At 43.2% G+C, this 22,750-nt stretch overlaps 2 protein-coding genes and 1 pseudogene across 3 annotated transcripts in view; 1 reads left to right on the top strand and 2 right to left on the bottom strand.

Annotated features, from left to right (window-relative positions):
* Nucleotides 1-1,322: 1,322 nt before the first annotated feature.
* Nucleotides 1,323-7,613, bottom strand: ush1gb (Usher syndrome 1Gb (autosomal recessive); the record flags this gene model as incomplete). Its single annotated transcript, XM_084567853.1, has 3 exons — nt 1,323-3,002; nt 3,314-3,761; nt 7,450-7,613. The coding sequence occupies 3 exons, from the start codon at nt 7,611-7,613 to the stop codon at nt 2,184-2,186; spliced, it is 1,431 nt and encodes a 476-aa protein (XP_084423979.1). The 3' UTR covers nt 1,323-2,183.
* A 1,053-nt stretch (nt 7,614-8,666) lies between these two features.
* LOC311504642 (proton channel OTOP3-like) lies at nt 8,667-14,208 on the top strand (the record flags this gene model as incomplete). The annotated part of the gene is made up of 7 exons (XM_084567852.1): nt 8,667-9,277; nt 9,369-9,505; nt 10,867-10,925; nt 11,070-11,224; nt 12,572-13,245; nt 13,318-13,488; nt 14,038-14,208. The coding sequence occupies exons 1-7, from the start codon at nt 8,860-8,862 to the stop codon at nt 14,206-14,208; spliced, it is 1,785 nt and encodes a 594-aa protein (XP_084423978.1). The 5' UTR covers nt 8,667-8,859.
* A 2,701-nt stretch (nt 14,209-16,909) lies between these two features.
* The window catches only part of LOC311504687 (voltage-gated inwardly rectifying potassium channel KCNH6-like), a 6,787-nt pseudogene continuing 946 nt past the window's right edge, over nt 16,910-22,750 (bottom strand). Inside the window, exons 2-11 of the transcript in view lie at nt 20,377-20,802; nt 19,894-20,287; nt 19,056-19,255; nt 18,728-18,980; nt 18,425-18,618; nt 18,232-18,346; nt 17,886-18,152; nt 17,587-17,767; nt 17,239-17,443; nt 16,910-17,158 (exon numbers count right to left, since the gene is read on the bottom strand). The product of the transcript in view is annotated as a voltage-gated inwardly rectifying potassium channel KCNH6-like (transcript). The remainder of the gene's footprint in view (nt 17,159-17,238; nt 17,444-17,586; nt 17,768-17,885; nt 18,153-18,231; nt 18,347-18,424; nt 18,619-18,727; nt 18,981-19,055; nt 19,256-19,893; nt 20,288-20,376; nt 20,803-22,750) is intronic.

Here is a 22,750-nt window from a genome sequence, read left to right on the forward strand (position 1 = left end):
TTTAAGAGTGTTGTTTTACTCTGCAGACACCGCATCTCAAGAGCACCGGGCTGTCTCAGAGCTCTGCTTACATCTTAATTCCTCCTGCTATCTTTACTGAAGCACTAATCGTCCCTCGGGGCCAGGCTCTCTTTGTCCACACAGGCCGGATGAGGACGCATCTTAAAGGGCACAGAGGTGAAGCTGAAAACATCTCTGTTAGTTGTTAGTTGCAGTCATGGAAAGTTTACTAAACCAGCAGTGAGCTTTAGAATGAAGCAACTATTAACTTTCAATGTTGAAAGATCAATGAAATGACAAAAAGAGAGTCCAAACAAAGACACACGGAATAGCTACAAAGAGACAAAATGCAGCTACAACGTGATGCAAAACAGCGTCAACATGATGCCCGTCGACTACAAAGAGACGGCAAGCAACGCAAGACACAAAACAAGAAGAAAGAAACATGTAAAGTGAAAGACAAAGGCCTCAGCGTCACATACGATGGCCCCAAAGAGACAGAAAATACCTGCAAAGAGACACAAAGTGCCTACAAAGAGATGCCAAGCAACTGCAAAGATGCAAAACCCCAACTGCCGGACAAAACGACGACAAAAGAGACACATAACAACCAGAAAGAGACATGTAATAACGTCAAAGTGAAACAAAACTACTAACAGACAAAGAGAACACGATCAAGAATAGATCAAAAACAAGAAAATACACATAAAATAACTACAAAGAGACACAAAGCAACTGCAAAGTGACAAACAGTGACTGCAAAGAAGCGTAAAACAACCACAAAGCCACATACAGTGGCCCCAGAGAGATGGAAAATGACTGCAAAGAGAACGACAAAGAAAACGACAAGAAACGTGGCTAGAAAGAGATGCCAAGCAGCTGCAAAGATGCGAAGCCACAACAGACAGACAAAACGGCTACAAAAAGACAAATAACTACCAGAACAATGGCATTAAATTATGAATAACTGAACAGAAACACCAGGAGACATAAAATGAAAGCTACGAAATATGCTAACCCACAAGAAAGAGACGTAAAACTACAAAGAGTCAGAATATGACCCAGACCAGATGATGAATACAACGCAAAGAGAGAACGTGACAAACAATGACCAGACAGAGATGCAAAACCACAAAGAATTACTATAAAGAGACAAAAATATACACAAAGAGACTCAAAACAATGACAGAATTGGCACTAAGAGCTGCCAGACTCATCCGTCCATGGTTGCAGCTCTACTTGACACCAAAGTCTGAATAAATTCACGCTAAAAGAAACTGTTTTCTTTTTTATTTTAATAAAAGATAGTTACATTTGCGGGGACATCTTCACATGTTCATTACAAAAAAAACACAGATATTTTTTGCCAACATAAAAACATACATTCATGCTTCAGTCACGCCCTCGACTGCAGCGAGACCTTCGCTGAAACCAAATATGCGGCGCCGCAACCCGAGATAGCTGCGTTATCTAGCGCACACTCACATAACCTCCCTGTGACACCCCCTTTGTTTTTTACCGTTGCGACAGTGTTTGCAGAGCAACAGTCAATCTGTGGCTATTTACATTCGCCCCAGACATATAGTTGAGTCACTGCTGCTTAGGAGTCATGTATGGAAGCGTTGAGCTGCGTTCACTAATACATCAACTGATGCAGTGGGCAAAGACAATCAGCTGCTGCAGTGACGGAGTCTACATTTGACTGACAGAGTGTTTATTTATGAAAAGCTTTCCTCACAAAATGTTCTTTATATATCAGATACCTTGACCTTTAGTGGGGAAATAACGACGTCACATGGAACCAGGGTCATACAAACTCTCAAAACTGAAACATAACATTTTGTTTGACTAATAAAAATGTGTACTGCTACTATTGCGTCTTATAGGCCTCTAGTTTTAAAACCCATGCTGTTATATGAAGTATCCAGGAGATGGAGCTGTTCTGTCAGTTTAAAAATGCTTCAGTGTGGTGGACTTTGATGATTGGTGGAGAAATGAAAGGAAAATACTTATTTAATGAGTCTTTATTGTGCTTTCCGTTGACTTCCGTTGTAGCTCTTGCATTCACTGTAGATGTAGGGTTAACAAAGGCAGTCAACTCTCATTTTCCCGGTAGATGTCACCTACAGACCATGCTAATGCAGGCAAAAACTAAATATGACAAAATGTGGACATGCTAGGTCTCAGAGCTCAGTGTCTTCAATGGCCTCGGGTTCATCTAGAGTGTCCAGGCGTCTCTTGCAGGCGTCCAGCAGCTTTTTCCTGGGTCCTAAAGGGATGTGGATGCTGGAAAGGTCCTTATCTGAACAAAGCAGCAAAGCCTCCAGGTCGATCTTCTCCCTCCTGAAGATGGCGATAAACTCACTGAGGCTCTGAGAAGCCAGGAATGTCTCCAGAGGACTGTTCTCTGGCTCCAAGTCCGCGTCCAGCTCGATGTCGGCTTCTTCCCAAGGCAACTCCTGCAGGTTCCTTTCTTGTAGACTCAAGGCGCTGCCAATACTGTCCTCGTCAAAGCTGGACAAGCGCTGAGGCAGGTGTCCACGCAGTCGGACGTTAGGCGCTCGGCCAATGGGCTCGCTCCCCACGACGCTCCCTTCATCCCGAGCCCCGATCCCAAAAAGTCCGCCGCTCATATAGTTCCTCCTGAACACCATGGTGCCGAGCCCGGGTCGAGTGAAAAGGGAGTCGCGCCCGGAGTCGGCGCTGATCTCCGAGTAGGCAGCCTCGTGGAGACCCGGGTCGCTCATGGCACGGGAGACGTTGTCGGCATCGTCGTCGTCGTGGGGGAACATGTCACGGATGTTGAGACGCGACCGCTCCCTGGGGTTGGCGTAGGTTCCCTGTTTGAGGAACATGACGTCGTTTCCGAGCTGCAGACCCGACAGCGAGCGCACGCTTTTCCTCCCTTCCTCGTAGATCTTGAACGTACCATCAACCTGCTTCTTCTTCTCAAGCTTCTTCTGTATCTTGGCCTTGCCCTTGCTCGTCGAATGCAGAGTGGCCTGGAAAGAAAGAAAAGAAACCGCACAAGATAAAGAACTAAAGACTTTTCAAACTTGTCTCTGGTGGTGGTCCACTGTTTGTCCCTAGCTTTTTACCGTAAACCTACCATAACGGCTACCTAAGCAAACATTCTTTACACACTTTAGTCAAGTATATATAATTACCACACTTGTCCTAGCCTTAAACTTAGCGATTATTTGAGAAAAACCTGGTTAAACCACGGGACGTAGGGGATGGCGTCTGTAATAAAACGTGTAATAGAGGCTTAAAGTGAATGAGTCAGTTTAGAAGTAGTAGCATGAGCAACCACCTGAGAGTATGGCATGTTGGAGGTGACGGTGTTGAACTTCCGGCTCAGTGTGCTGCTGCTGGTGTAGCTAGAAAAGCTAATAGCATCCAGGTTGTCCATAGCCGCCGACTCCTTCATGAACTTCCTCTCCATGCGTTCACGGTGCTTCCTCTGGAGCTTCGCGCAATCCTTGATCCGGTGCTCCGCGGCCCGAAACGCCCGGTCCTTGAGTTTACCCACCAGCTTCGGGTTGAGGGTGATCTGCTTGGCGGCGATGGAGTCCAGATAGCGAACGCAGTCCATGTGGCCCTTGGTGGCGGCCATGTCCAGCGGTGTGTGGTAGTCGTTGTCCAGACACCACACGTTGGCACCGAAAGCCACCAGGAAGGACAGGCAGTTGTGGTGGCCGTTGGCAGCTGCCAGGTGAAGAGGCGTGTTGCCCCAGATGTCACATTTGTCCGGGTCACCTCTGGGAGACAGAAGAGGAGACGCCATGTTGGATTTAGACAACTGGATTCACACATATAACTTTCTAACTCAGACGATTTCTGTTGCTAATCTTAAAGATACCATTTGGAGTTTTAATACCTTAATATCAACACCTTTTTCACTAAAAGATTTGGGATAGTTTTGGTTGTTTGACGCTTTAAGTACATAATTTAAAGCATTTTAAATCATGTGTACCTTCTGCAAGAAGCTTCTGCAAGTAGTGAACCCTTATTCTCAGAGGAACTCACTCACTTTGCTGATCTCATTCAGTCTAAACTCAGAAAGTGGAAGAATTCACATGATCTGCAGTTGGTTCATCTTATTTTAATTGTCAGAGATACATGTCAGTTATTAAGCCAACCGAAGCATTGTGACTTTGAGTAAAATGTACAACTGACGATGGCCTAAATTACTTTGAAATGTAAGAAGACTCTTTATTTAGTCTACCGTCCAGCCAAACTGAGTTAACAGAGCAAGAATGTCGTGATGTAATTCCTTTAGGGAGGAGACCAATAACTCAACAGTCTCTATTATAAAGTTCTCTGCAGCGTTCTCCATCTAGACTAAAGCTGCTCTGAGTAAAATAAAAGACACAGTTTAAAGACCAGCACAAGGAAAAACATTTCCTGAACTGATAAATGTAAATAACTGGGCAAAACTCCACGCATTATATCGGTTAAACGGCTCATTACTTGCTACCAGCACCCATACAGCGAAGCATGGCGGTGGCAGCATCATGCGGTTCTAAGGGAAACTCCATTTGCTGATCTCGTCCAAGCTAAAAAAGGAATCCTTATGTTTACATTCACAGAGACATAACTTTGAAACGGGAGAAGTCTGGAAGCATTCAGGACTCTTTATATTATCGATGAAATTAACTTCAAGCACTATTTTGATCATCACCAGCGAACAGCATCCATACAGTGAAGCATGGTGGTGGCAGCATCATGCTAAATGGGGTTGCTTCAGGTTCTCAAGTCCTTCAGGCTAAATTTAGGAAGAACAACCTGCAGTCAGTTCATCTCAGGTGCATTGTAAAGGGCCCCTTATATTTACAGTCAAAGAAACTGTGGATTTAGAAACTCTTGGATTTAATTTTCAATCAAACTTGTCACTGACAAAAGAACAAAACACAATAAATGGACAACTTTTTGGTGTCTTTTTACCTTTGCAGACATGTTACAGGGCACTAATATTAGTCAGAGGCTTCCACCTGCTACTCAAGCATTTCAATAAAGCCTATCAGTGCAATACCAATAAAATATTACCCATAATGCCATAGTGCAACCACCACAACAGCAGCTGATGAACCGTGTTCAGTAAATCCCTCCTCTTCCTGTTTTCCCTCCTCCCACATGACCGAGCCCTGATCAATAATTCAAGCGCTGCAGGTTAAACATGACAGAGGTGACTCTGCATTATTTATCCCGCACACCCGGAGTCCTTTTTTTCTCAGACACCCGGCGACACCATTACCACACACACATACCACGGCAGGTTCACACCTTTATCAGCAGGAACCCTGATTTAAGCTCCAGTCTGGAAGAGAGAGCCGACACGACATTAGACGTTAAGCTTTAGATTGCTGTTTATGTTTCGCTGTCAGCTGAAAGGCTCATCAAGCAGATCATATTCCAATTTCAAGAAATGGTTCATGGCAATAACAGGGAGGAAGAGTCCCACTTAAGTAACTCAGAGAGTAACTTTATCTGCAGCTCTGAGTCTGAGCTGAAGCGGCAGTCGAAGAGCAAACCTGTTTACAGCTACAGCTACGTATTTCTGCATAAAACTGACTCGAAACATCAGCAGATCTTCACACAAGTCCTGAAAGTAGACAAAGAGAACCCAGTCAAACTAATTAAACTAAAACGTCATGCTTTTTGATTTGTTTATTCAGGAAAACGAGCCAATATTACATATCTGTGAGGTGCAAAAGAAGGTGCAGCTCTAGGTTTACAAGTTAATTTCAAGGTCAAATTTGAGTCCATCTGTTCAGAAGTGTTTCCAATCAATGCGATGACTCTCAGACCAAGGCAGCTTGGACATCGCTGAGGACGAGCCCAAGAACACAAGTGGTTCCACAGAAGAACGGTTAAAGAAGAACAAGATGAATGTTTAGGAACGGCCAAGTCAAAGTCCTGACCTTAATCCAATAGAAATGTTGTGGAAGGACCTGAAGCAAGCAGTTGATGTGAGGAAACCCACCAACATCTCAGAACTGAAGTGGTTCTGTTCTGAGGAATGGGCTAAAATTCCTCCAAGCTGCTGTAGACCACTGATCAGCAGTTACCAGAAACATTTAGTTACAAGGAGGTCACAGCAGATACTGGACACAAGGAGGACATGACTTTTACAACTCACAGATATGAACTAATGATTAATTTTCTTTGATAAACTAACTCAAAAGCTTAATATTTCTGTTTTATGTGTTTGATCAGGTTCTCTTTGTCGACTTTCAGGACTTGTGTGAAAATCCGCTGATGTTTTGAGTCATTTTTATGCAGAAATGTAGAAAATTCTGGGGAGTGCAAATACTTTTAAGTACAACTGTAGTGTTTTTCTACTTATTTGTACTAAAAGCAGTCACATCTAAACACACCGGGGTTTCAGTGTCTATATATTCATCCTTCAACACTTGACTTTGTTTTGTTTGTTTATCACAAATCTAAAATTAGTTCGTTACTAGGATAAATCATGTCAGGATCAGAAAAATGAAGTAGAAGAACCAGACTAAACATGTCTGCTGTGAAACAGAATCCATGGAGTCCACTCAGGCTGGTACTGAACAGAATTCTTAGCGTCTTATATTTTTTTTATTTAAGTTGCACATTTCAAGATTCAAGACGCTTATTGTCACATGCACAGTGATTTATTTGCAAGCCTCCTTTACTAACAACACGAAGTAAATAAAAGAAATATAAAACCAATGAAGAAGAAGATGTGTTTTTGCACCGTGTTGCTGCTGTGACCACTGAACATTCAACCTGAACAGATGTAGAGTAGTCCTGCACGAAAATGTCAGGTTTGTCAGTTTCAAATTAAATATTTAATTAACAACAAATGTAGAAAGGCTCCCTCTCGATCCATCACCCTGACCTTTACCAGAGTCTGTAAACCCGGCTGACCTCCTCCTCCTCGTCTTCCTCCTCCTCCTCCTCCTCCTGGCTGCACGCCTCATAAACCTGCCGGCGAGCTGCATGATAACTGTCAACACCCGGCTGGATGGAACCACCTTAAATATGACGCTTTAAAAGTCTGTTTACTGAGTCTGGATCAGAGCGTGGTATACCTGCACAGTCTCTGCTCTGTGATGTGTCAGACTGAACATAAAGTCATCGTACATCACCTCTGCCTGTTTATCATCCAGTGTGTTGACCTTTCTCTGTATAATCAGGATGTTAAATCTCCTGCAGCAGTGATTAGATTAGTGATGGAGGCTGGAGTTCATTTATTTTATTTATTCATACTTTAAAATACAAAAAATAAATAAAAATATTCATATTATAAATCTATTTTTTGTGTGTGAGGATATGATTGTTTATGAAGTAATATTATTTTTAAAAAAAGTGACATTTCTTTGACTTGAATTAATAAAACACTTATTTTAAATCTAAATCATAGTAAAATATAATTATATGAATAAATGTCCCTGTGGAGTTTTAACTCACCCTCTCCCCACGATGAGCCGGAGCGCCTCCAGGTTGCCGTGGTACGCGGCCCATAAGGTCGGAGTCATCCCATCCTCGTCCGGTGCGTTCAGCTCCTTCCGTGTGGCCTCCTTCAGCACGTCCAGGTAGCCGTCCCGGGCCGCCCGGTGGTACCGGTCGTTCATGGCGGCTCCTCGGGCTCGCTCACTCCGAGCTCGGTTCCATGGAAGTCACCGGAAGGAGTCTGCTCCCTCCCGGTCGTACGCTCGAGTCCCGGTCCGGACGGGCCTGCAGCGGCACGGAGCGGCTGAGCAAGCTGGTTGCTAGGAGACGGGCTGGAGGCGGGGACCTTTGACTGGAAGGAGGCGGAGACGTGATGAAGTCAAGCCACGCCCCCTCCACGTATAGAGCACTGTATGAGGGTCACCTGAAACGGCTCCTAGTTTTTATTTTTGTAATAATTTTTACTATTAAATACTATAAAATATACTACTACTTATGTTAAATTAAATTCTATATTAAATAAATAAGTATAAAAAACTACTACTACTAATAACAATAATAACATGATGTCTTTGGCGTAATTATGATTTATAGCTCATTATATCTCCTTTTTTGCACATTTATTTTATAATTCTATCAAATTGTATTTATAATATATATATAATACAATTTTATTATTAATAATACTAAGAATAAGAAGAAAATAAGAAAAGAGCTCTTACATCTTTAGTTATAAGTCATAATTTTGCCTTTCTTTCTAATTTTATTTCCTCTGAAAGTCAAAATCAGATGTTTTATCTAATATTTCACCTCCACTTTTTTGCAAAATCATAATTTGTGTTTCTTTATCTCTTTATCAAATTATTTTGACACACTTTGGACTTTGTAGGTAAAACACTCGTCCTGTCTGAGAGTGAAACCGAATGTAATTGACTGGGGCAGGTTATCAGCTCGGACTGAATCACGCACTCGAGGCAGAGCAGTGATAAGAGGGAGGTTTCAGGTGCAAGTCAGTTCCTGGTGTAGGTTGTTCATAAAGTGTGACGCCTCCTGGCTGAACGCCAAGCTGACAATAAAAAAACACCCGTCAACTCTTTCAAAGTGAAACAGCGTCAGTGACTTTAAAAGAAACCCAGATTGACCGCATTCACCGGTTGACTCGGATCTTTTCAAAGCAAACACTCTCCTAATGGTGAAAAAAAGTTCAATGTGAAAAGTAAACATGATCTTTTCCTGTGTAAGGAGTGTCCTTATAATCTTGGCCACACCTACAGGAGTGTGGGAAGGCTGATCTAAGGACTGCTACGACCTTTCAGACGAATACCTGCACATGTTGAACTGCAGCTCGAGACTGAATGGAAGGAACAAGAAGCTCAAGGAGGAAGTAAAGAGTGTGCTAAGGACACGAGAAGAAGAAGAAAGGTGACCATGGATCCAGATCCTGGAGTTTCAGATTCAGAGCCAGTCTCCTCCTGGGCAACACCTGATAACCCCACCAACGATGAACCAGTGACCAGCTCAAAACATCAGGTGCAGGACCCGGTGCTGGACCCGGGGCTGGACCAGGGGCTGGACCCGGGGCTGGAGCCGGTGCTGGCGTGGGTTCCCAGCGGCAGGCGCCTGATCTCTGGCCTGCTGGGTCTGAATGTGGTGCTGCTGGGATCCGCCCTGGTGGCTGGCCAGGCTTTCAACTCAGAGGGCTTCAAGCACCAGGAGCCCCAGATCTTCATACAGCTGCTGATCGGGGTGAGCCTGGTGTGGATGCTCTGGTACCTGCTGTGGGCCAGGAAGCAACCCGGCATCTGCCCACATAAAGACCACCACGCCGGGGGGAAAACTGTAATCTGTAAGCGCCATCTGTAAGCTCCATGTGTGATCAGTGGAACAGACTGAACACACTCTGGGTTCTCTAACATCTTCCTCATGGTGTGTTGCAGTGGTCCTCATGCTGTTTGCTGCCTTCAGTCTGCTGCTCTACATCTGCAGGATTGGTTATTTGGTCAGCGTGATTGAGTGTCAACCTTCTGCGACGGTGTCCTCTCCCTTCATAGAGGCTCCTTTTCTTGCTCTGCAGGTAACGACATGTATTTTCCTTCATACAGGCAGTGTTGCTATACAAACACTGAAGAGTGTGCAACAGATTTAAACACATTCATTTAAACATTCATTTAAACTTCTAATCCCTATATTTACGCTGATTATTAATTAATACAGACTTAAAGAAAACACTTTATAGCATAAAAGACAATACAGAGCTACAAAAAGTACCTTTATATTTATTATTAATAATTTTATCATAATAACATTAGCTACAGAATCAGTGTCTAATAAACTGAACACGTGTAAATATTCAAACCTAATTTCCAACACTAATTCTTTGATGTGCTTCAGTAAGCAGTCGCTAAAATCATAAATTAGCAGGCTAAAGAGCTAGCAAGGTTAATAAATTAATCTAAACATTTAATTTAAAGGTGTTTGCATCAAATCCACTTGGGAGTCTGCAGTTAGTTACTTGTACACTGCTAAGCTAGGCTAGTTAGCTTTTAGCAGCGCTGGTTTAAATGTCTTGTTATGTTTTCTCTGCTATTTAAGATTTAAGCTATTTTAGTGTTGTTTACTGCGCAGTAGGCTATGTGGCAGGATAAATAGAATTATTGATGTGTTCAAAATTAATTTTTAAATCTAAAGCGATTAGAATCGGTTGCCAAATTAGCTTTAGCTTGGCTTTATCAGTGCTAGCACTTAGCTAACACTAACAGACTGCACTCTGGCTACTCTTTTACTTGTGTTTACTAGTTCTTGAGATATTTTCATGCTGTTCACCTCCAATAAAATAGTTTTCTGTAACAGGATAAACTGTGAAAGGGTCAGATTCACAAAATCACTTAAATTCCACTTGAAATTCTGCAGAAACCGACGTTACGTTTACTCTGCTAAGCTAGGCTAGTTAGCTTTTAGCATCACTGGTTTATGTTTTGTTACTTTTCCTCTGTTGTGATTGAAGATTTAGCTGCTGCTTTTTTTACTATTCAAAATTAATTTAAGGAAATTAGTTTGAGCTCAGCTTAAACAGTGACAGCTAGGTGTTAGCTTAGGCTAACAGGCTGCACTCGGGGTATTTTTGACTCCTGTTTACTAACTCCTGATTTTATCATGAACTAGGTGGTAAAATAAACAGCACTAAAGGTCATTTTGAACTTAAGTTTCTTGATTCAAACCCAGAACATGAACTCTTTCTTAGTCCTCATTGATTCAAAAGTCATGAAGTGTCAGAGTTAAGACAGTTTGGCTAAAACATGGTTTCATGAGGAGACAATAATATCCTCAAAATGTAATGAAAGAATTAATCAAATCCAATGTTTCTAAATCTCAAAAACATAAGTAAACTTTCCTCTTTTTCAGTTGTTTGCATAACTGAGTATTTCTCTTTTGCAGACATATTTACTGTGGGCTCACTCCAAAGACTGCGTTCATAAACACAAGATCCTCACCAGGTGCATCGCTGCATACACACTTTTTGTGTTTACATATTCTATTTATGTCTTAGCTGTTCTTATTTCTACATTCAGGTGTGAGTAGTGCTTGTTTTTATGTGCGTGCTGTACCTTTTGTCTTATTTGTTGGTGTATTGCGTCCAGGTCTGGGCTGATGGTGATCCTCTCCTCTGACCTGCTGCTGTGGTTGAATGCCGTGACAGAGGACACCATCCACGAGGAGATCGAGTTAGAAAAACAAGACAAGCTCAAGTTCGGCAACGCAAACTCATCTGAAGCAGACGACCTTGGCTTTGAAGGTATTTTCTGTAACAAGGGAAACATTCACCTGATTTCCTGTAAGTGTGGGTTCGTTGTAGCCTGGAAGCCAGACCAACTTCACCTGCCCACAAATGTCCATATACATAGAAATATATAAATATAAGTCTTGTACGCCGAGTGTTTAGAAAGTTCAGATGGCTATGCTAAGCTAGTCCAACAAAGCGGAAACAAGGTCAGCTGGACTTGTAGAGTTTCTCGAAGATGTTTCATCCAAGTCTTCAGCTCTAAAGGTCGTCAACAGACTCTAGTCACGTTAGTTTCTGATGGGTGACACCCACAGATGTTCCTGTTTAAACCCCAACTCCTCCACCAGTCCTTCAGAACTGAAGACCTGGATGAAACATCTTAAAAAACGTTTTTTTGGATATGAAGAATGGCGAAAACTCTTCAAAACCTAGTGCTTCTAACATTAAACTATAAAAAGACTTAAACCTTGGCCTAGCTCCAATACAAAAAGCAGAAGATCTCAACAGAAGTGGTTCAAAAGCTGAATCCAATAACATTTCACTAACAAACGGATAAACAGCTGACTCGAACAGAAGTAGAAGGAAGCTTTTGAACAGCACTACTGATAGGGACAGCTGCCGGATATGAGGTCTTGAACTTTTGTGCTTTGCATTTTGTCTCTAGTTGTTCTATGTCTCTTTCTCATCATTTTGTCTCTTTCTAGTCATTTGTGTCTTCTCTTAGTTATTACCTCTGCTAACAAGTTTCTTATTAGATTAGATTAGATCAGATGTGTCACTGTGTATAGTACAGGTACATATATACAAAGACATGCAGTTTGGCATCTAACCAGAAATATAAATCGCAAAAAGTGCAACATGAACCCAATAATAGGGAACAAGCTACAATAGTGACTCTACAGGCTATGCCTACTGCATTAAGGAAGTACAGTAAGTATTTTACAATAATAGTATATAAAATGACACAATAATAAATAACTTTGACGGGAACACTTCTACTGTTTGGTCTCATGAGTGATCCAGTTTGAATGACGTGTGGACAGCTGATTGGTCGAACTTAGACACTGGATGAATGGATGGAGATGTGAGGCGGATTAGGAGAGAAACCGGGAAGTCAAAGTTGTCCAGACGCAATAACTTAAAGCAGATTACACGTAGGCTACACACAAATACTCCTGGATGAGCCTTCACAGACCAGGTTTGTTCAGGGTGAATTCAGGACAATCATTCCTCCCTGATGTTTGATCGACAACATCCCAACTCTGCATCAGTCTTTTACAACTAGATGAAACGTCTTCAAGAAACTTCAAGAAGGTCTTGAACTTTTGTGCTTTGTATTTTTCTTTCTATTGTCTGCAGGAAATGTAACGTGGTGTCAGTGCAGCTTGAGTTCCATCTGCCTCGCCTTCAGGAAAGGCTACGAGATCCTTTACCCCTTCAACATTGAGTACTACCTAATGGCCGGCTGCATGGTCTACGTGATGTGGAAGAACGTGGGCCGCCGGTTGGGTCCAGACCACCACCACGTCTCCGAGAAGCTGACCATGCGCATCGTCTACCAGGGCGGCATCGTCTACGGCCTTGTGCTCGGCGTCCTCGTCCTCGTCGCGGGTGTCGTCGTCTTCATCCTCTACCAGGTTTGGGTCAGCCATCCTCAGCTCCGCCTCACCGCCTTCCTCATCTTCTACGGCTACCATCTAGCCGTCATGCCTGTCATGTCTCTGTGCTCCATGGCCGGGCTGCTGGTCCACAGGCTGGAGAGGAGAGCGCACGAAGGGGGACACAACCCCACTCGTAGGCTGGACGTCATCCTCCTGGTGGCGGCGGCTCTAGGCCAGCTCGCCCTGTCCTACTTCTCTCTGGTGGCGGCCCTGGCTTTGGGGACCCAGGACACTCTGGGGGAGCTGGACTTGTCCTACTCCCTCCTCAGCCTCCTGGAGCTCATACTGCAGAACATCTTCATCATCGAAGGCCTCCACAGGCACCCGAAGCTCCTCGCCGAGAAGAAGAAAAGGTGGAGCGGCATTTTTAAGGTACCTGCATTTCATTTGAGTGTTGTTTTATTTTTTTAAAGGTTTTATTTACATGGTGAACTGTCCCTGCAGTCAAAGGGAAAGACTGCTGTGCTACAGTTAGAGGAGAAGCAGACTGATGTTTCACTGATAGATGGCAACACATCAGCACCCCCTGCTGTCCAAGAGCATGATGGGAAAAAAAGCTGGACCAAAAGAGCAACTCAAGAGATCTGTGCTTTCCTGATCCTCTCTAACATCATGGTAAGTTAGATTCACTTAAAATGTCCTGAAAAGAGACAAAGAGAATCAAACACACGAAACAGAAATATTATACTTGTGTGTTTGAAGCCTTGTTTCCAGTATCTGCTGTGACCTCCTTGTAACTAAATGTTTCTGGTAACTGCTGATCAGTGGTCTACAGCAGCTTGGAGGAACAGAACCACTTCAGTTCTGAGATGTTGGTGGGTTTCCTCACATCAACTGCTTGCTTCAGGTCCTTCCACAACATTTCTGTTGGATTAAAGTCAGGACTTTGACTTGGCCGTTCCTAAACATTCATCTTGTTCTTCTGTAGAACCACTTGTGTTCTTGGGTTCGACTGAAACCACCTCTGAACAGATGGACTCTAATTTGGCCTTGAAATTAACTCACAGATATGTAATATTGACTCACTTTTCTGAATAAAGTAGTATAATATTTCTGTTTCATGTGTTTGATTAGGTTCTCTTTGAGTATATTTTGAGTCCTTTTTATTCAGAAAAGTAAGTTTAAAAGAGTAAACATTGACATTTTCTACATGTCTGTGTGCAGCTGTGGGTGATTCCTGCGTTTGGAGTCCACCCACAGTTTGAGAACGGCCTGGGCAAACAGTTCTTCGGCTTCACCGCCTGGTTTGTCCTGGTGAATCTGGGTCAACCGCTCGGCGTCTTCTACAGGATGCACTCAGTGGGAGCTTTAATGGAGCTGCTCATCTCTGCATGACAAGCCGCCATCGGCATAAAACCAGAACGAACAAAGACTGGATGTACAGCTACAGGTTTACTCTGTGTAATCTGACTGATGAGAAACACTGGACTGCTGTTGGACATGAAACACGACCAGAATCAGTAGTTAGTGTAATAAAGTGGCTGTGATTTATCAACTCAATAAGTGGTTATTTTATGTCTCTTTCTAATAATCTTTTCTCTTTCTAGTAATTTTATGTCTCTTTCTAGTTATTATATGTCTCTTTCTAATCGTTTATGTCTGTTTTTAGTTTTTTTATGTCTGTTTCTAGTCGTTTAATGTCTGTTTCTAGTAATTTTACATCTCTTTCTAGTAATTTTGTCTCTTTCTAGTCATTTTATGCTAGTTTTTTTATGTCTCTTTCTTGTCGTTTTATGTCTCTTTCGCAAGAAGTGCAAAATGAACCCAATAATAGGGAACAAGCTACAATAGTCTGCAGGCTATGACTACTGCATTAAGTAAGTACAGTAAGTATTTTACAATAATAGTATATAAAATGACACAATAATAAATAACTTTGACAAGAACACTTCTACTGTTTTGTCTCATGAGTGATCCAGTTTAAATGTTCAGGCACATCGCTCACGTACTGCATCACACTGAGGTTAAAAATAGTCTTAAACCAGGACAGTAGAATGTAGAGTTGAGTCACGTTATTTACTTCCTCTCTAACTTGGATAAATCAATTCAAATCAAACCTCTGCCCCTCGGACCACCGCGTTCTAATCTGGGACGTCCAGCAGATGCCGGGGGCTATCGGGGGCCCCTATACTGGCGTACACAGCCGAGGGAGAGATCGATACTGTCCAGTGGGCTTCCACCTGGCCTGATTGGATCGCCATCTGCTACAACAGCTGCTGGGAGATCCTCTGAGTCTGAGCTGTGGACTTAAAACAAAGATTTTCAGTTTTAATTTACTATAATTTTCTGGTTTCAATAATTGACCATGATACGCGATTTCTCCGTCAGTTCTGCACCACTAGATTTTATTCATGGTAAGATTAGTTTTTTATACAGAAATAAAACGTCCCTCAGAGTTTGAAGCAATAAACACAAGTTATGTATTTAAACAAGAGCTGAAAATACTTCAGAGAGGTGATTCATTAACACAATGATAAGAACTGTAACAGTAACAGACTTAAAGTTAGAAATGATAGGTTGAAAACTGAGAAAATACTGCCTGAAGAACATCATTCAAGATCTGTGTAGTAAAGTGAAGGTAGCTTAGAGAAACTGATAACAAACGCTGCGAGTCTCTTTATGTGATGCCTGGATGGGGTGATACAAGACACGGGAGTGAAGAGGGTGTTGCATGTTTGGTGCAACTGTGTCAGCTTGGGGCGCTAAATAAATTCAAAAAAATCAATTCTCCATAGACTGGAGACAGATCAATAGGTTCCAGTGATGTGGTTTATACTGTACGTTAGCTAATGATAAACAAGGGTTACTGAGATATGTTTGTGGTAATTTAGAAAAAGAGAAGTCATTGTACTATGTAAATGTTTTAGTCACATTTCAACCAATTCAATAGATCTTTATAAAAATAAATAGAATAATGTTCCACATATTGTTATTTTCTTAATATTAATAATTTTGGCGTTGTGGGAAACATCTAGATGTGAAGATTGATACCATTCATCGACAGCTTAGCCTAGCTTAGCCTAGCCTAGCCTAGCATAGCACATTACAGTAATAGTCAAAATAAGCAAAACCAAAAGGGTAAAAGGGTTAAGGGGGTGCGGTAGTCTGTTAGCTAGCTTTTAACCTTGGCGTCAAATGCCCCGCCCAATCTGCACTCCATCTTTTATCCCATTTTTTAATTAGGTCTTAGAAGGAGTCAGACAACGCCCGGAGGTCACCACACTGAGCTTCAAAACCCTGTGGTTGACGTCATGTAGGATTCATTCACCTTTACACACAGTAAATAGATGCAGTGCAATGCATTGTGGGAAAGAGATTCAGAGAGCATGCTGGACAGTAAACATTGAGCACAGAGTTTCAGAGTGATGTCGTATACAGCAGCTGACCCACAACTTACGGATGGTTCACTGCTTCCCTGTTTATGGTCTTTGTGCTAAGCTAAGCTAACCTGCTAACCCGTTTCTCCCTGTATAGTGTCACATTTACCGTACCGTCTTTGCATCTAGAAGTATCCCAATATGTGGAACCAACTCGTAATTCTCAAATTAATATCAGTATTGTCTACGCCAAGGCTCTAGTCAATGGATAGAAGCTATTTAAGTCAATTACTGAGGATTTAAAAATGGGTCAGGATGGAACGGGAGCTGGAAAATGTACCGAGCTGTAATTGAACAAGAGGACATATAACGAGAAGAAGAGAGTAAATGTCAGTTAAACAGTACGATAACTCTTTTGCATCATACATTCAAAGTAGTGTAACTGTTTTCAAGTATTATTCTGGAGTGAAATCTCTTCAGATGTACTTTGTAAATGCAGCAGATGATGTGTTTAATCTGTGGAATGGAAGTCTTTGTTGGTCCCCCACCACTATCCGATTTTGACACTACTTGTCCAAATGCGTAAAGATAGCTGAATCTTGTCGGACAAATAGACACACTGGTCACACAGCTCCTTCCAAAAGTTGGAATCGCAACTTTTCCTTCCAAAAGAGTCTTAAAGCAGCAGAGGTTTACTGTTTGGAAAGTCACACTGGTCGTCAGATGGCCGGCAGCGCAGGATCCGAGAGGTGTTTCGGGATCTCGGCAAGCTCCGAGGCGAGGTCCAGGTTCCCTGGCAGCGAGGGGTAGCGGAGGTTGCTGCACAGCCTGGAGTTGGCAACGAAGGACGGTTGCGGCACTAAATCTGTGTTGGTGTCAGTTTCGGGGGTGACAGTCACATGGATTCCACCGGACAGAGACTCCTGAGACTTCTTCTTGGCGAATTGGAGGTCAGCGTGAGCTGAGCTCTGAAGAAGAAGAAGATACCATAAAGGTTGAGGCTTGAAAAACCTGCTGCAATAATAATATGGTATGTACGTTTCCGTACCTGTGTGGGTGCCAGGTTGTCCATCTGAATGGGGGAAATGGGATACATGCTGTGCAGCACTGGATTCCCAGTCCCATACAGACCGGGGGAATCAGTGGGGAGGGTGCTAGACGATACAGTGCTGTAGGCCGGAGGTACGGGGGCGATCTGCCTCTGGAGAAGCTGCAGAATAACGTTGATGTCAGCTGTCATACGAGTTTCCAATCTGGGAACATAGCAGAGGAAGGTAGATGTTATTAAATTAGAAGGTAATATCCAAAAGTCCTTGGAGACGTTCCGGCAATCATCCAGTAACCGTGTTCTAAAGCCTCCTTGATCTTAGCGGTGAGACTGTAAAAGTGAATGCACCTGTTGAGCTGTGAATGCAGAACTTCCAGACGAGACTGGAGCTCACTGGGCCTTTCTTCTGTGAACGGCGGTGGGTGGTATGAATTGCGGGCGGAAGAGGATCGCCAGGCACGACTGGAAAACTGCTGGGACTGTTGTTCCGGCCAGTATCGATACAACCCCGGCACATTCAAAGAGGAGGCTGGGAGAAATATACAGTCAAGAAATAAAATAAGTAGAAATGCAATGTATTAAAGGCGTCATGTGAGGCTTTGGCCACTAGTGGCACTGTGGAGCAAGGCTTCGAGGAATGAACCTACCTTGGTGGCTGAGATCTAACGCTGCATCCCTCCCTACTGAGTTGCCACTAGGGGGCAGCAGTTGCACCACTGGCGGGGAGTATTCCTGTCTGGCATCTTCTGGAGGGTAAAGCTCGACTTTGGCACCGTGGACAAGAGGCTTCGCCAGGTCTTCGCTCGACTGTGAACGAGGGGATCCACAGCTGCAGTGGTCCTCCTCCCAGTGGGCCTGAGGAGGCGAGTGAGGGAAGGCCCGACGGGGATACGAGTCTTCGTGATCGATCCCGTCTGTTCACGGAAAAGCATTTTTAATCATTTCAGTTCTTGCGTTCGGGAGCAGGCTGGGGAACCATGTACGGCATCTCACCTGGCCTAATCCGGCAGTCCAGTGAGTGGAGTCTGTGCCTCGGTTTATTGGGGCGATATCCACAGTCGTCGCCGGACTCATCTGTCGTCGTTATTATCGGTGGCACTTGATCAGCCTGACAACCAGAGACAAGAGTTACATCATTTTGGGGCAACGTTTATCAACATTTTTGACAACCGACAACCAAACGTACGTCTCTCAGGTCAAAGGTTATCTCTAGGTTCCTCCAGAAGTTGTCCGCGAAGCTCGGGTAGATGTCCAGGACCTCGAGCAGGTCGTCCCTGAGGATGCGGTGCAGGTCGCAGTAGGTGATGGTGCGTACGTCTGAGTTGGACTTCCCCGGCTCATCGTACAGGTGAATGAGCTCACCGAAGACGTCATTCTTTTCTGCAAAACAATCGTGAATGTGTTTATTTGTGCAGATGCTTTGCAAAGACTACTAGGGGTTGCATGATTTCAAGTAATTTCAAGTAGTTTTAAAGTGGTATATCTTTACCTAATATGGCGACCACCACATCCTCCCTGATGACCTGGATGGAGCCACGTGCAATGAAACATAGGGAGTCCAGGATGTCCCCATAGTGGATCAGAGTGTCTCCTGGTGGGGCATGTACCGTCTTGAACCTCTTAGCTAAGGCCCGCAGACATGCTTGACTGCCTCCCCGGAAAGCCTTGCAGTTCTGCAACAGAGACCTGTTCAAGTGCAAACAGATGTCTGCCTGCAGGGACTGAGGAAATCCCTTCAGCACCTGAGTGAGGGAACACGAAACCATATCAGTAACCGGATTTAAAACCGGAACAGGGCGGTTTGTTATTTTACTTACAGCATTCATATCGATGCCGTTTGTGTAGGACCAGGCGTGCTGAAAGTATTCCTCCAGTCTCTGGCGCAGGCCGCCTGGAATTTGGTGGAAGCGGATGAACTCTTTGACCCGAAGTATCTGGGTGTGGTAGCGGGTCGTACCGGAGTACAGCCGCTGGATGATAGCTGACACGTTACCGAATATGCTGGCGTACATGAGGGCTTTAAAAGAAGCAAAACAGGAGAGAGGAAATTAAACAAAAATACGCTAAAGAAAGACAACGGGACGTTTCATCCAAGTAGGGTTCCTCCTCTACTCCCCCAACAAAAGTTTCTTGAAGACATTTCATCCAAGTCTTCAGCTCTCAAGGACTGGTGGAGGAGTTGGGTTAACGACCAAAAACTTACCAGTCATTGGAGGAGACTGCACCTCCCCATGTTCAGAGAAAGATTCTCCAATTTGGCACGGAAGTCTTCCTTTACTCCTCTTTCAAACCTTTTGTCTTCTCTGGCTAAAATGTGGATGCTGTTGTCTTCAAATGAGTGTCCTTTGTCCTTCAGGTGTTGGTGGATTAAGCTAAATCATTTCCTGATAAGCTAGTAGACACCAGTCATTTGAGTTTCTGATGGGTAACACCAATCAGATGTTCCTATTTAAACCTCAACTCCTCCATCAGTCCTTTAGAACTGAAGGCTAGGATGAAATGTCTTCAAGAAACTCTACAAGTCCAACTATTGTCTATATACTACTGTATATTGAATTTTTGCTAATAAGGTGTTACTTTGACTTAGGTTGGTAGAGTAGACGAGGACCCTTTCTTCGAATGTACAACCTGTACATCTAGCGTTGTTCAACTCACATCCGATGACCATGACGCAGATGGAGAAGATCTTCTCAGAGTTGGTGTTTGGGGACACGTTGCCGAACCCGACGCTGGTCAAACTGCTCAAGGTGAAGTACAGGGCGGTGACGTACTTGTCTTTGACCGAGGGACCGGAGGTGGAGTCGCTGTCGTTGTACGCCTTCCCCAGTTGCTCGGCCAGGTTGTCGAGCCAACCGGTCTCCGTGTACGGCCTCTCCACGAAGCCGATGGCGTACCAGATGCAGGCCAGCCAGTGGGCGATCAGCACGAATGTGCACATGAGCAAGAAGAGGACGGCGGCGCCGTATTCAGAATATCGGTCCAGCTTTCTCGCCACGCGGACCAGTCGCAGTAGCCGAGCTGTTTTCAGGAGGCTGGTTAAAGTTGCCATCTTTTGGTTTGTGTTGACAACCAATGACAGAAGGATTAAAAAAATAATCTTATAATGTTAAATTTACAAAAAGAAGCAAAAACTCTTACCTCATCAGAGCCAGACCTGAAAATAAGGAGGTCAAATGGGACCGCTGCAAACAGATCGATAGGGAACCAGCCTTTGATGTAGTGTTTGGCTATCCGGCTCGGCTGCGTGACCACCTCGTCATTTTGGTTCACGTACGTCGTTCGAAGGTTGATGATGATGTCCACGATGAACAGGACGTCCACCATGAGGTCCGCCACATTCAGGGGGTTGCACGTGTAGCCGCAGCTCCTCTGGCGGGAGTCCCTGTGCTCGTCCAGGAGGAAGGTGGCCGAATAAGGAGTGAAAACAGCTGTGTAGAGGACCAGGAGGAGAATGATCCAGTCCCAGAACGCCTTGAACGGGCTGTAGTGAAGCAAGATCCACCACGTGGTGTCTGGCACCTGGAGTTTGTATTCAGGGAGTACGTCAGACTCCAGAGAAAGTACCTGGAGTTGCATAAAAATAAGAAACGCATCAGCAGGCAATTAGTCTTAGAAATAAACAGTTAATGTAATTTTTAATTCTTAAAACTAAAAATACTGCAAAAACTGAAATTTAAGTAAAAGGTAAAATACGTTTGGTTTTTGTCTTCCAGGATAATTCTTCTTCTTTTGCAGTTCTTGTTTTACAGACTTTGACTCGCTTTAAGTCTTTTATCTTAATAATAATAACTATAACTTGTTATTGTGGTAAATTAATGCTTAAAGTGAAATCTAGCATAATTCTAAAGGTTTTAAAAGTGCAAAAACTACTTTGTCAAAGTTGAGACAAATAATGAGAAAATGTGGTTCATCGTCTTATTGACGCCCACAGATGAAACACAATGACAGCACGGAAAGTCTCACCTGTTGCTATTGACTAAACTGTTCAGCTTTTAGATCTTTTAGCAAATTAAATTGAGTGAACGTTGAGCTTACGTCTCATTTTAAAAATAAAGTTATTCATTTATGACGACCGCAAGAAAGAAACTTCATTGTGAACATTCCTCGACTCTCAACACATTTAATATTTTCTTTTATATTACATTTCTATTATCTATTATAGAAATCTTTATCTCTAATAATTACTAGGTTTCCTAAAAGTAAAGGTTTTTTTTTACTTAAAATAATTCAGTTCACAAAATAATTCTTAAATATTTCTTGTTTCAACGTAAATCTGCTTGTTTTTAGTCTAAAAAGTCTTTTTTGAGGCTAGATATATTTATTTATTTTACTTTACTTTACAGATAAATATTAATGTTTTAAGAAATCTTGGCAAGTCACATTTTCTTGCTCTGTTGTCAGATCATTTTGCTTAATTTAAGTCATATATCTCTAATTTTTTTATACTTTCTTCTTGTTTTTTTCCAGTCTAGTGCATCAACAGAAAACAACCAAACCTCTATCAGAAGTATCTCCAGTCTCTCTCTCTGAACCAGAACCAGAACCAACAGACCTTTCTAGACGACGTACTGTTTTGACCGAGGTCCCGGCGCTGGCTGCACGCTCTGGTTTTTCGACCTGGTAGGTCCAAGAAATCCTTGACCATGGTGTCATTGGTAACTCTCAGCAGAGATTAAGAATTGTTGCCGGATGGTTAAAAAATAAAAATAAAAATAAAATATGAAGCTAAAGCAGCAGCGTCCTGTAATCAGTGGAGCAGGAGCTGACTGAGGCTGAGGGCTCGATGCTGGAGGCTGGAACGATGATGGGCGTCACCATCACATAACTGAGTTCATGTCACAATCCTTGATTTCCTCTCTAACACGATATCAGATTAATATCTGCTGCCCTGAAACATCCTCCTGACCATTCAGATAAATAGATAGAGCATGTAAATATATATCTCTATCAGATCAGGACAGATATAATGATTAACACCAGGGTTTAATCTGGGCCCACAGGATGAACTGAATGAAGAGGGAAGGAGGAAGAGAGAAAATAGGATGAGGAGAAGGAGAAGGAAGAAGAAGAAGAGGGAGGAGGAAGAGAAGGATGAGGAGCAGAAGATGAGGAATGAGAGATGAGGAGAGGAAGGGAGAAGGAAAAGGAGGAGGAGAAGAAGATGTTGAAGGAGGATGAGGAGGAAGAAAATGAGGAAGAAGAAGAAGGGGAAGGAGAAGAAGGTGGGGGAAGATGAGGATTTGAAGATAAAGGAGGAGCAAGAAGAAAAGGAGAAGAAAGCGGAGGAAGAAGGAGGAGGGGGAAGAGCAAAGTAGGAGAAGAAAAAGATGTGGAAAGAGGAAGCGAGAAAAGAGGATGAGGAGCAGAAGATGAGGAATGAGGAGAGGAAGGAAGGAGGAAAAGGAAGAGGAGAAGAAGAAGATGTGGAAGGGGAAGAAGAAGAAGAAGAAGAAGAGAAGGAAGCAGAGGAAGAATGAGGAGGAAATGAGAAAGAAGGATGAAGAAAAAGGGG

The sequence above is a fragment of the Chelon labrosus genome (assembly GCF_963514085.1).
Source record: "Chelon labrosus genome assembly, chromosome: 19".
Lineage (NCBI taxonomy): Eukaryota > Metazoa > Chordata > Actinopteri > Mugiliformes > Mugilidae > Chelon > Chelon labrosus.